We start from the raw sequence: 12,710 nt of genomic DNA, 5'->3' as shown, positions 1-12,710 counted from the left end.
CTACTGTGTCATATTGTGTCAGTGAAAACTGATCCGTCCCCATTGACTTACATTGTGTGTCAGGACGGATCCGTTTGGCTCAGTTTCGTCAGACGGACACCAAAACGCTGCAAGCAGCCTTCAGAGCGAAATGGAGACGGAACGGAGGCCAAACTGATGCCTTCTGAGCGGATCCTTCTCCATTCAGAATGCATTAGGGCAAAACTGATCAGTTTTGGACCGCTTGTCAGTGCCCTGAACGGATCTCAGAAATTGAAACGAAAACGCCAGTGTGAAAGTAGCCTAAAAGGCAAGATGGAGAAAATCTTGTGTAGGGAAAAGAAGTTGGCCAGTGTTACAATTTCAGTGCATGTAGTAACCCTTTCGTATTGCTTTATTTCAGCCTTTGAATACAACACGTATAAATGCAGCAGAAATTGAGAGTCGAGTGAAGGAGCTAAGTAAACCTGCTGAAACTGCGGATAAATTCAAGCAGGGCTTTTGGGAAGAGTTTGAGGTATGGCTGATAATAAACTTTCCCATTTATTTCTGGTACTATGATTATTCAGGTAGCCTTTTTGGACGAGGAACTATTCTTTAGTACTTCTAGTTAGTTATCTATTCAGTCTTGCTGGTGCAGCTTAACCCCTTAGTGACTAGCCTGTTTTGGGCCTTACTGACCAAGCATTTTTCTCCTTTTTTTCATCGAGCTATAACGTTTTTATTTTTCCGTCTATATAGCTTTATGACAGGTTGTTTTTTTGTGGGACAAGTTATAGTTTTTATTGGCGCCATTTTGGGGTACACATAACTTTCTGATTAACTTTTATTAACTCTTTCTGGGAGGGAGATGGGAAAAACAGCAAACGGCGTTCATTTTTCGGTATAAATAACATAATATCTTTATTCTCTGGGTCAGTATGATTACAGTGATACCAAATACATATTTTTTTTTTTTACATTTTACTCTTTTTTTTTTTTTTTTCAATAAAACCCCTTTTTTTTTTTTTTTTTTAAAAGAAAAAAATGTTTTTGCATTGCCGCTTCCCAAGACCTATAACATTTTTATTTTTCTTTCTATGGAGTTTTGTGAGGGCTTGATTTTTGCGGGACAATTTGTATTTTTCATTGGTATCATTTTGGAGTAAATTGTGCTTTTTGATCGCTTTTTATTACGATTTTTCGGTGGCAACTAAGAATAAATGATCAATTCTGTCTTTATTTTTTTATTTTTACGACGTTCACGGTAGGGCATAATTTACATGATATTTATGTAGTCAGGGTCGTTACGGACGCGGCCATACTAAACATATGGGGAAGAATATTTTTACTTATTTTTTTCATTAAAAAGTGTATTTTCAATGGAAAAAAAAAGCGTACTTTTTTTTATTAGAATGTTTTTTATTGAATAAATGATTTTTATTTGTTTTACTTTTTTTTTTACCACTTAATAGTCCCACAAGGGGTCTTTAACAGACAGCTTTTTTTATTGCTTTTAAAATGCAATGCACTATCCCTATAGTGCATTGCATTTTAATGGCAATGCTATTCAAACATTGACCAGCAGGCTGCGCCAGAGAGGCGCAGCCTACTGGATATTACTGAAGGCTGCTCTGGGGCCTACATCCGACCCCAGGCAGCCCTCACACACATTGGCAACCCGCAATCGCATTTTCAGGGTTCCAATGGGAGACAGAGGGAGTCCTCTCCCTCTGTCAGCACTTTATATGCGGCGGGCACCATTGCCCGCGGCATGTAAAGTGTTAAACAGTCCGGATCGGCACTCCTGCCGGTCCTGGCTGTTAGAGCAGGGCCGCGGGAGGACCCCTGCAGCGCGTAGCCTGGGCCGCTGTAAAAAAGCGGCTGCCCAGCCTAAGGCCCCCTTAGTGACTGCCGTAAAAACACGTATGCGTGGTCACTAAAGGGTTAAGAGTGCAGAAAATATGGATGACATCCTTGCAGCACTACTTTTGTACTGCCCATTGTGCTCTGTACACTCCCCCTCCCCTTGATTGACAGGGCTAGACATCAGCAGGCAGCAGAGCTGTATCCTAGCATGTACACCACTTACTGGATATTTAGAAATGTACATATTACTACTTTATTCACAAGCACAATATGTGATTGTACAGGAACTAGTAATATATATTAGCATCCTAAGTCTAGAAAAACCATCTTTCTGTATGTGGTAATGCTATAGCTTAGTGGTAAGTGGTCGGCCTTGCATGTAAAGATCCCACGTTTAAATTGAGATTTTTGTCTTCAGATATTTTCTCTCTCTCTCTCTCTCTCTCTCTCTCTCTCTCTCTCTCTCTCTCTCTCTCTCTCTCTCTCTCTCTCTCTCTCTCTCTCTCTCTCTCTCTCTCTCTCTCTCTCTCTCTCTCTCTCTCTCTCTCTCTCTCATTTAACCTATAATAAAAGGCTTTAGCCTTATCATATTGAGAATAATGTTTTTATGCTTAAAAAGCTAACCCATATTTCTGATTTCTTTATAATAATATATTGTGCCTGTGAATAAACCATTTTTGAATGTATTGGAGACAGCACGCCAGTAAAGTATTTTTGAAAATAGATAATTTTATTCATTCATTTCAACACAAGTGGTACATAGTCTACATCAGTGCAATATTTCGGGCCCTTGTGTGGGTGCCCTTATTCAGGCTGCAATGGTGTCTGGCCATGTGTGGATTACTGCGTGTCTCCAATACATTAAAAAATATATATCAAGATCCCCAGGTGGAGGAAGATCATCCGTGAGACGTGCACCCCTAAAAGCCTTCTGGACGAGTGCTGTGGCCACTACCTTGTTTTGTCAATAAAGCATTAATATGTTTTAGGTTCCTAAGCATAAAAAACACTACTATCAATATAGTAAAGCTATAGCTTTTTATTACTGGTTAAATAAGGGAGGGGGAAAAAAACATTACACAGGCAGATCATCGCTAACTCGCATTCCTTCGAATGCTTGTAAGCTATGATCTGCCCGACTATCTCCAGGTCTGATATAGCAGTAGTATAAGGCTGAGTTCACACGGGCGAGATTTCCACACGGGTGCAATGTGTGAGGTGAACGCACTGAATCTGGACCCATTCATTTCAATGGGGCTGTGCACATGAGCGGTGATTTTCATGCATCACTTATGCATTGCGTGAAAATTGCAGCATGCTCTATAGGCTGGGTTCACACGGGCGTGACGGATTTGTTCAGGATGCGTCCCGGGTGTATTGCGGCAAACCCACGAGAGTAGGTAGCCAATTGCAGTCAGTTTTGACTGTGATTGCGTTCCGTTGTTCAGTTTTTATCGCGCGGGTGCAATGCGTTTTGCACGTGCGTGATAAAAAACTGACTGTGGTACCCAGACCCGAACTTCTTCACTGAAGTTCAGGTTTGGGTTCAAAGTTGTATAGATGTAATTATTTTCCCTTATAACATGGGTATAAGGGAAAATAATAGCATTCTTTAATACAGAATGCTTAGTAGGTGGTCAATTGAGGGTTTAAAAATAAAAAAATAATTAACTCACCTTCTCCTCTTGATGGCATAGTTGCCGATCTCCTTACTTCTTTAATCATGAGCTGCCGGCTAAAGGACCTGTGGTGACGTCACATCACATGGTCCATCACCGTTCAGCCTATGCAAGAGAAGAGAGCAAGACTGCGCATGTGCCGTCACACTGCGCAGGATAAGAAGGAGCACCATTACAGGAAAATAATGGTGTCCTACTATGGCTTGGTAAGGGTACTTTCATGCTTATAGAAACATAGAAACATAGAATGTGTCGGCAGATAAGAACCATTTGGCCCATCTAGTCTGCCCAATATATCTGAATACTATGGATAGCCCCTGGCCCTATCTTATATGAAGGATAGCCATATGCCTATCCCATGCACGCTTAAACTCCTTCACTGTATTTGCAGCTACCACTTCTGCAGGAAGGCTATTCCATGCATCCACTACTCTCTCAGTAAAGTAATACTTCCTTATATTACTTTTAAGCCTTTGTTCTCTAATTTAAAACTGTGTCCTCTTGTGGTAGTTTTTCTTCTTTTAAATATGCTCTCCTCCTTTACCGAGTTGATTCCCTTTATGTATTTAAAAGTTTCTATCATATCCCCTCTGTCTCTTCTTTCTTCCAAGCTATACATATTAAGGTCCTTTTAACCTTTCCTGGTAAGTTTTATCCTGCAATCCATGTACTAGTTTAGTAGCTCTTCTCTGAACTCTCTAGAGTATCTATATCCTTCTGGAGATATGGCCTCCAGTACTGCGCACAATACTCCAAGTGAGGTCTCACCAGTGTTCTGTACAGCGGCATAAGCACTTCACTCTTTCTACTGCTTATACCTCTCCCTATACATCCAAGCATTCTGCTGGCATTTCGTGCTGCCCTATTACATTGTCTTCCCACCTTTAAGTCTTCTGAAATAATTACTCCTAAATCCCTTTCCTCAGATACTGAGGTCAGGACTGTGTCAAATATTCTATATTCTGCCCTTGGGTTTTTACGCCCTAGGTGCATTATCTTGCACTTATCCACATTAAATTTCAGTTGCCAGAGTTCTGACCATTCTTCTAGCTTTCCTAAATCCTTTTCCATTTGGCGTTTCCCTCCAGGAACATCAACCCTGTTACATATCTTTGTTTCATCAGCAAAAAGACACACCTTCCCATCGAGGCCTTTTGCAATATCACTTATGAAGATATTAAACAAAATTGGTCCCAGTACAGATCCCTGTGGAACCCCACTGGTAACATGACCTTGTTTTGAATGTTCTCCATTGACTACAACCCTCTGTTGTCTGTCACTCAGCCACTGCCTAATCCACTCAACAATATGGGAGTCCATGCTCAATGACTGCAGTTTATTGATAAGTCTTCTATGTGGGACAGTGTCAAAAGCCTTACTAAAATCTAGATATGCGATGTCTACTGCACCTCCACCGTCTATTATTTTAGTCACCCAGTCAAAAAAATCTATAAGATTTGTTTGACATGATCTCCCTGAAGTAAACCCATGTTGTTTTTCATCTTGCAATCCATGGGATTTTAGATGTTCCACAATCCTATCCTTTAATAGGGTTTCCATTAATTTGCCTACTATTGATGTCAGACTCACTGGTCTATAGTTGCTCGATTCCTCCCTACTACCTTTCTTGTGAATGGGCACGACATTTGCCAATTTCCAATCTTCCGGGACGACTCCTGTTACTAATGATTGGTTAAATAAATCTGTTAGCGGTTTTGCCAGCTCACCACTAAGCTCTTTTAATAATTTTGGGTGTATTTCATCAGGCCCCTGTGACTTATTTGTCTTCACCTTAGACAGCAAACTTAGAACATCTTCCTCTGTAAAGATACATGCATCAAATGATTTATTAGTCATCCTTTCTAGTGGAGGTCCTTCTCCTTTTTCTTTTGTAAAAACTGAACAGAAGTATTCATTAAGGCAGTCGGCTAGCCCTTTATTCTCTTCTACATACCTTCCGTCCTTTGTTTTTAATTTAGTTATTCCTTGTTTTAATTTCCTTTTTTCATTTATATATCTGAAGAATGTCTTATCCCCTTTTTTCATAGACTGAGCTAGTTTTTCTTCTGCCTGCGCTTTAGAAGTTCTTATAACTTGCTTGGCCTCTCTCTGCCTAATCTTGTAGATTTCCTTATCTTCATTGCTCTGTTTTTTTTTATAATTCCAGAATGCTAGCTTTTTATTTTTAATGATTTGGGCCACTTCTGCTGAGTACCACAGTGGTCTCTTCCTTTTTTTGCTTTTACTGACAAGTCTAATGCAATTTTCTGTTGCCTTCAATAGTGCACCTTTTAAGTAGTCCCATTTCTCCTGGACTCCATGTAATCCGTTCCAGTCTGATAAGGACTCATTTATGACTAATTTCATTTTTGAAAAGTCTGTTTTTCTAAAATCTAAAACTTTTGTTTTTGTGTGGTGGGACTCTTTCACAGTTCTTATATTAAACCACACTGACTGGTGATCACTAGATCCCAAGATTTCGCCTACAATGACATCATATACCGAATCCCCATTTGTGAATACCAAATCCAAAATGGCCTCCCTCCGGGTTGGCTCCTCAACCACTTGTTGTAGAGATAACCCCAGTAGGGAATTTAGAATATCTGTACTCCTGGTAGAACTTGCTATTTTGGTTTTCCAGTTTATATCTGGAAGATTGAAATCTCCCATAATGATAACTTCTCCTTTCATTGTCATTTTAGCTATTTCTTCAACTAGTAGATCATCTAGTTCTTTAACTTGACCAGGTGGTCTATATATACTTGCGGCAGAGGATTCCGGCAGGCAGTTCCGTCAATCCGGACACAAACTGATGGCATTTGTCAGACGGATCCAGATGCGGATCCGTCTGGCAAATGCATTGAAATACTGGATCAGTCTCTCCGGTGTCATCGGGAAAAACGGATCCGGTATTATTATATTTTTTTTTGCATTTTTAAAGGTCTGCGCAGACTGAAAATCCGGATCCGTTTTGCCAGAATAATTCACTTCAATGTAAATTAATGCCGGATCCGGCATTCCGGCAAGTGTTCAGTATTTTTGGCCGGAGAGAAAACTTCAGCATGCTGCGGTATTTTTACCGTCCAAAAAACGTAAAAGGGACTGAGCTGATGCGTACTGAACGGAATGCTCTCCATTCAGAATGCATTAGGATAAAACTGATCCGTTTTTTTCCGGTATTGAGCTCCTGTGACGGAACTCAATACCCGAAAACAAAAACGCTAGTGTGAAAGTTCCCTAAGATAGACATTTCCGGTAGCAACAAAAAAGTAAAAAGGTCATAAATAATACCCTTTCCCGCTGTGCCAATGACCAAAAAGTAGCCAGTCCCAACAATACAGTAAGTAACTCTTGCTGTTTTATCACGCGCCACTTCAGCAGGGGAAGTCGTGGCAGATATACTGTTTATTTTGGATAAATGATTATATTTGCAACCATTGTTTATTTCACAAATGGGATGCAGTGAGCCTGGTTTACGAACCGGCGGGAACGCAAGATTGCATCGGTGATGAATAGACAGTTATAGTCTGACCGTTCACTGCGACGCGGTTAATAACGGGTTTTATACATTTGGCTATAAGTAACTTGATCGGTGCAGACAGAAAGCAGTGGAAAATGTTAAAAAGATGGGGTTTGCATTTGCTGAATTATTTTGCACAGATGTTTAATTGTATGGTTCTAGTTTGATTTTAGCCCTTTTTATTGTGGCATTGCAGCATTCTGTCTGTAAGAGAACCGCATTGCCTGTGTTCTAGTGCCTCATGCTGCAGTGTCTGAGGAAGGTATAGTGCTGCATAATGAGAACTTTTGGCGTAGAAAGGCTAGACCTAAATGACCATGACTCTATTTAATGCCGAATTAACAACTGCAAACAGATGGCCTATGCATCTCTTTGCCTGGCTTGTAAGCACCGCTAATTCCCATTAATTATACCTTCCACTGAAAGTAAATATATGGATGCGGGGAGGTCACGTAATGACTTTTATGTAAAGGGCTTCAATTTACCAGGAGGTGAAGCCATTTACTCGAAAGAAGATTGTAATTAGTTGTAGAAAGAACACTACACACGAGCAATGAATGAGGAAATCAAGAAGACACCTCAAGCCTCCCTTCCACGAATGTTGATTTCCGCAGGCAAGGTTAAGACGGCCGTGGAGCGATCAGAGACGAAACCAGCGTTGGGGACCAGGTAAGTATGCACAGTGTCACAGACCAGGGCATTGTGGCTTTTATTTTTTTGTCTTGGATAACCCCTTTAAATTAAAGGGAGTGAAAATAAAGTTTATCAAATAACCTCATCGCTGAATCTGTGGGGTTCCTGTGCTGCTGGTCCCGATCCTCCGTGATTACAGAGTACTGTATATGTGACTGAATCGCTTTTAGCCTCATGTTACGTGACATTGCCTCAGCACAGGTCTGCTACTCCCACAATATGCCCACAGTTAAGATGTCTATATGGAAGATAGGAGACGTTTCATTGTGGGTTCCTAATGCATCTCGTGAAAATACAGGTTTTTGTTTCCCATAGCCTTCATATATACTGAAGTGTATTCCTTGCAAAGAGGTAAAAGGACATGACCACATACAAAGGGTCTACTGGTATTCAGCAGCCGCAAAATCCACCACCTCCTCGCTGTAATGCTGCCAGATTGCCGATGATTTCACCCTCTGCATTGCAAAGGACGACATCTGCAGCAGAGATCAGCATAGATTGACATGCCTTAGATGTAAAATCCTCACCGCATATCAAGTTTTGTGCTGATTCTCTTGCAAAAGGTTGCCGGACGGAAATTGTTAAGCATAATAGATATCTGTCTGTGGCTGGTTTTACTTTATTAGTGGGTTAGAGATCCTACATCTGTGCCCAGGAACCATTTTCCTTTAGGCCTCTTTCACACGAGCAAGTATTCCGCGCGGGCGCAATGCGTGAGGTGAACGCATTGCACCCGCACTGAATCCTGACCCATTCATTTTTATGGGGCTGTGCACACGAGCAGTGATTTTCACGTATGTTCTATATTCTGCGCTTTTCACGCAATGCAGGACCTATAGAAGTGAATGGGGCTGCGTGAAAATTGCAAGAATCCGCAATCAAGTGCGGATGCGGTGCGATTTTCACGCACGGTTGCTAGGAGACGATCGGGATGGGGACCCGATCTTTATTATTTTCCCTTATAACATGGTGATGGATCATGTGACGAACCATGTGATGAGCGTAGTGACGTCATCAAAGGTCCTATTCCTCAAAGAAGAAGACAGAAGAGATGATGGGCTGCGCGAACAAGTGGATTAAGGTGAGTTAAATTATTATATTTTTTTTTTTTAACCCCTCCAGCCCTATTGTACTATGAATTCTGTATTCAGAATGCTATTATTTTCCCTTATAACCATGTTATAAGGGAAAATAATACAATCTACACAACACCTAACCCAAACCCGAACTTCTGTGAAGAAGTCTGGGTTCGGGTCTGGGTACCAAACATGCAGATTTTTTTCACGCGCGTGCAAAACGCATTACAATGTTTTGCACCCGCGCGGAAAAAACGCAAACGTGGAACACAATCGCAGTGAAAACTGACTTGTTTTAGTGTCAAAATCTCACTATTTTCCCTGAACGCATCTGGCCCCAATCCGCAAACCCTGTGTGAAAGAGGCCTTAGTTTGTGACCTTGGTAGCTAGGAAATGGGACTATACATTGGTGCACTGGGGTAGAGTGTACAGACTGATGGGAGACTTGATGAACAGAACAGATTTTTTTGTTTTTGTTTTTAACATTCATTAGATTCCAGTACATTATTATTATTTTTTTAAATCAGTTTACTTTTTCTTTGAAATAAACATCATCATATGAATATCATCAAGGAGTCCGTAGTTTTTTGTATAGTCGGACATAAGTAAATCAACTTACAAAAATATTGGTGTACGCAGACACCCATGACAATTATGGGAAGTCAAGATTCATATGGGTATTACAATGTTTAAGTAATTGAATATTGTAACTTGTATGAAATGACTCAATAACACCCTGCCCCCCCACCCCAACCCAACTTGAGCAGAGAGACATCCGTATCTGTATATTTAAGAATAGTTATACAATTGGGCACCAAAACGGTTCCGTCTATCTACAATAGGCCAACCTTTCAAACATTATACGGTAACTACAGTGGGATGCAAAAGTTTGGGCAACCTTGTTAATCGTCATGATTTTCCTGTATAAATCGTTGGTTGTTACGATAAAAAATGTCAGTTAAATATATCATATAGGAGACACTCACAGTGATATTTGAGAAGTGAAATGAAGTTTATTGGATTTACAGAAAGTGTGCTATAATTGCTTAAACAAAATTAGGCAGGTGCATAAATTTGGGCACCACAAAAAATAAATGAAATCAATATTTCGTAGATCCTCCTTTTGCAGAAATTACAGCCTCTAAACGCTTCCTGTAGGTTCCAATGAGAGTCTGGATTCTGGTTGAAGGTATTTTGGACCATTCCTCTTTACAAAACATCTTTAGTTCATTCAGGTTTGATGGCTTCCGAGCATGGATAGCTCTCTTTAAGTCACACCACAGATTTTCAATTATATTCAGGTCTGGGGACTGAGATGGCCATTCCAGAACGTTGTACTTGTTCCTCTGCATAAATGCCTTAGTGGATTTTGAGCAGTGTTTAGGGTCGTTGTCTTGTTGAAAGATCCAGCCCCGGCGCAGCTTCAGCTTTGTCACTGATTCCTGGACATTGGTCTCCAGAATCTGCTGATACTGAGTGGAATCCATGCGTCCCTCAACTTTGACAAGATTCCCAGTCCCTGCACTGGCCACACAGCCCCACAGCATGGTGGAACCACCACCATATTTTACTGTAGGTAGCAGGTGTTTTTCTTGGAATGCTGTGTTCTTTTTCCTCCATGCATAACGCCCCTTGTTATGGCCAAATAGCTAAATTTTAGTTTCATCAGTCCACAGCACCTTATTCCAAAATTAAGCAGGCTTGTCCAAATGTGCTTTAGCCCACCTGTGCTGTGGGCGAAGAAAAGGCTTCCTGTGCATCACTCTCGCATACAGCATCTCCTTGTGTAAAGTGCCCCGAATGGTTGAACGATGCACAGTGACTCCATCTGCAGCAAGATGATGTTGTAGGTCTTTGGTGCTGGTCTGTGGGTTGACTCGGACTGTTCTCACCATTCGTCGCTTCTGTCTATCCGAGATTTTTCTTGGTCTGCCACTTCGAGCCTTAACTTGAACTGAGCCTGTGGTCTTCCATTTCCTCAATATGTTCCTTACTGTGGAAACAGACAGCTGAAATCTCTGAGACAGCTTTCTGTATCCTTCCCCTAAACCATGATGGTGAACAATCTTTGTCTTCAGGTCATTTGAGAGTTGTTTTGAGACCCCCATGTTGCTACTCTTCAGAGAAAATTAAGAGGAGGGAAACTTACAATTGACCCCCTTAAATACTCTTTCTCATAATTGGATTCACCTGTGTATGTAGGTCAGGGGTCACTGAGCTTACCAAGCCAATTTGAGTTCCAATAATTAGTTCTAAAGGTTTTGGAATCAATAAAATGACAACAGTGCCCAAATTTATGCACCTGCCTAATTTTGTTTAAACAATTATAGCACACTTTCTGTAAATCCAATAAACTTCATTTCACTTCTCAAATATCACTGTGTGTGTCTCCTATATGATATATTTAACTGACATTTTTTATCGTAACAACCAACGATTTATACAGGAAAATCATGACGATTAACAAGGTTGCCCAAACTTTCGCATCCCACTGTATATGGTTCCCTTGGAGAGGGAGTGTAAGAAAGACATTTGTCCCCGTATACAGTCTTGAACGAATGCCTGAGATGCTAGTTGCGCTGACTTAACCCACCCCTGCCATAAAGATAGAAACTTATTTGGACATTTTCGTTTAGTGTATACTCCCTTTTCTAATCTCAAAATTATATTCATCCTATTAATAAACTCTTGTTTTGTGGGCAGGGCCTCTCGTATCCAGTGTTAGGGCTCTTTCACACTTGCGTTGTCCGGATCCGGAAAAACGCAAGTGAACTGAAAGCATTTGAAGACGGATCCGTCTTCAAAATGCGTTCAGTGTTACTATGGCACCCAGGACGCTATTAAAGTCCTGGTTGCCATAGTAGTAGTGGGGAGCAGGGGAGCAGTATACTTACAGTCCGTGCGGCTCCCGGGGCGCTCCAGAATGACGTCAGAGCGCCCCATGCGCATGGATGACGTGTCCATGCGATCACGTCATCCATGAGCGTGGGGCGCCCTGACGTCACTCTGGAGCGCCCCGGGGAGCCGCACGGACGGTAAGTATACTGCTCCCCCGCTCCCCACTACACTTTACCATGGCTGCCAGGACTTTAGCGTCCTGGCAGCCATGGTAACCATTCAGAAAAAGCTAAACGTCGGATCCGGCAATGCGCCGAAACGACGTTTAGCTTAAGGCCGGATCCGGATTAATGCCTTTCAATGGGCATTAATTCCGGATCCGGCCTTGCGGCAAGTGTTCCGGATTTTTGGCCGGAGCAAAAAGCGCAGCATGCTGCGGTATTTTCTCCGGCCAAAAAATGTTCGTTCCGGAACTAAAGGCATCCATTCAGATTTCTCTCCATTCAGAATGCATGGGGATAATCCAGAGTAGGATTCTTCCGGCATAGAGCCCCGACGACGGAACTCTATGCCGGAAGAAAAGAACGCAAGTATGAAAGGGCCCCTAGCGATTAGTACCCTAGCCTAAATACACAGGGAGTTCCTGTTTCCCAGTCCAGTACAATTTTAATGAGAAATTTGCTAGAACATGTTTGCACTGAGCTTCTGCTTTGTCTGTCGGAGGGTGTTAACTGAATATGTTTGTGTGTTAGGCAGTTTTATGTGGGAGCCAGATTTTCTCCATGTGGGAGCCAGATTTCCCTTTCTGAATCCTGCTCTTATAATGGGACCTACCTAACAGCATTATAAATCAGCATGGACCCGTGTTCTAGAGATGTAACTTCATTAAAGGGAACCTATCATGTTCAACATGGTGTCTGAGCTACAGGCACCATATTATAGAGCAGGAGGAGCTGAGCAGATTGATATATAGTCTTGTGGGAAAAAGATTCAGTAAAACTTGTAATTTATATAATACAATTCCTGCTGTATCTCAGCTTTGAAGTCCAGGAGACGGCCCTATCAGTGACTGACAG

General features: G+C 41.6%; 1 protein-coding gene across 2 annotated transcripts in view; it reads left to right on the top strand.

The window, feature by feature from the left end:
• The window catches only part of PTPN11 (protein tyrosine phosphatase non-receptor type 11), a 67,025-nt gene that overhangs the window by 21,649 nt on the left and 32,666 nt on the right, over positions 1–12,710 (top strand). For both annotated transcript variants that reach the window (XM_040416046.1, XM_040416047.1), the window contains exon 6: positions 383–496. In XM_040416046.1, coding sequence (XP_040271980.1) covers positions 383–496 — 114 coding nt within the window. The remainder of the gene's footprint in view (positions 1–382; positions 497–12,710) is intronic.

This window comes from Bufo bufo, chromosome 2 (assembly GCF_905171765.1).
Source record: "Bufo bufo chromosome 2, aBufBuf1.1, whole genome shotgun sequence".
Classification (NCBI taxonomy): domain Eukaryota; kingdom Metazoa; phylum Chordata; class Amphibia; order Anura; family Bufonidae; genus Bufo; species Bufo bufo.
This window is presented reverse-complemented; position numbering and strand designations above follow the sequence as displayed.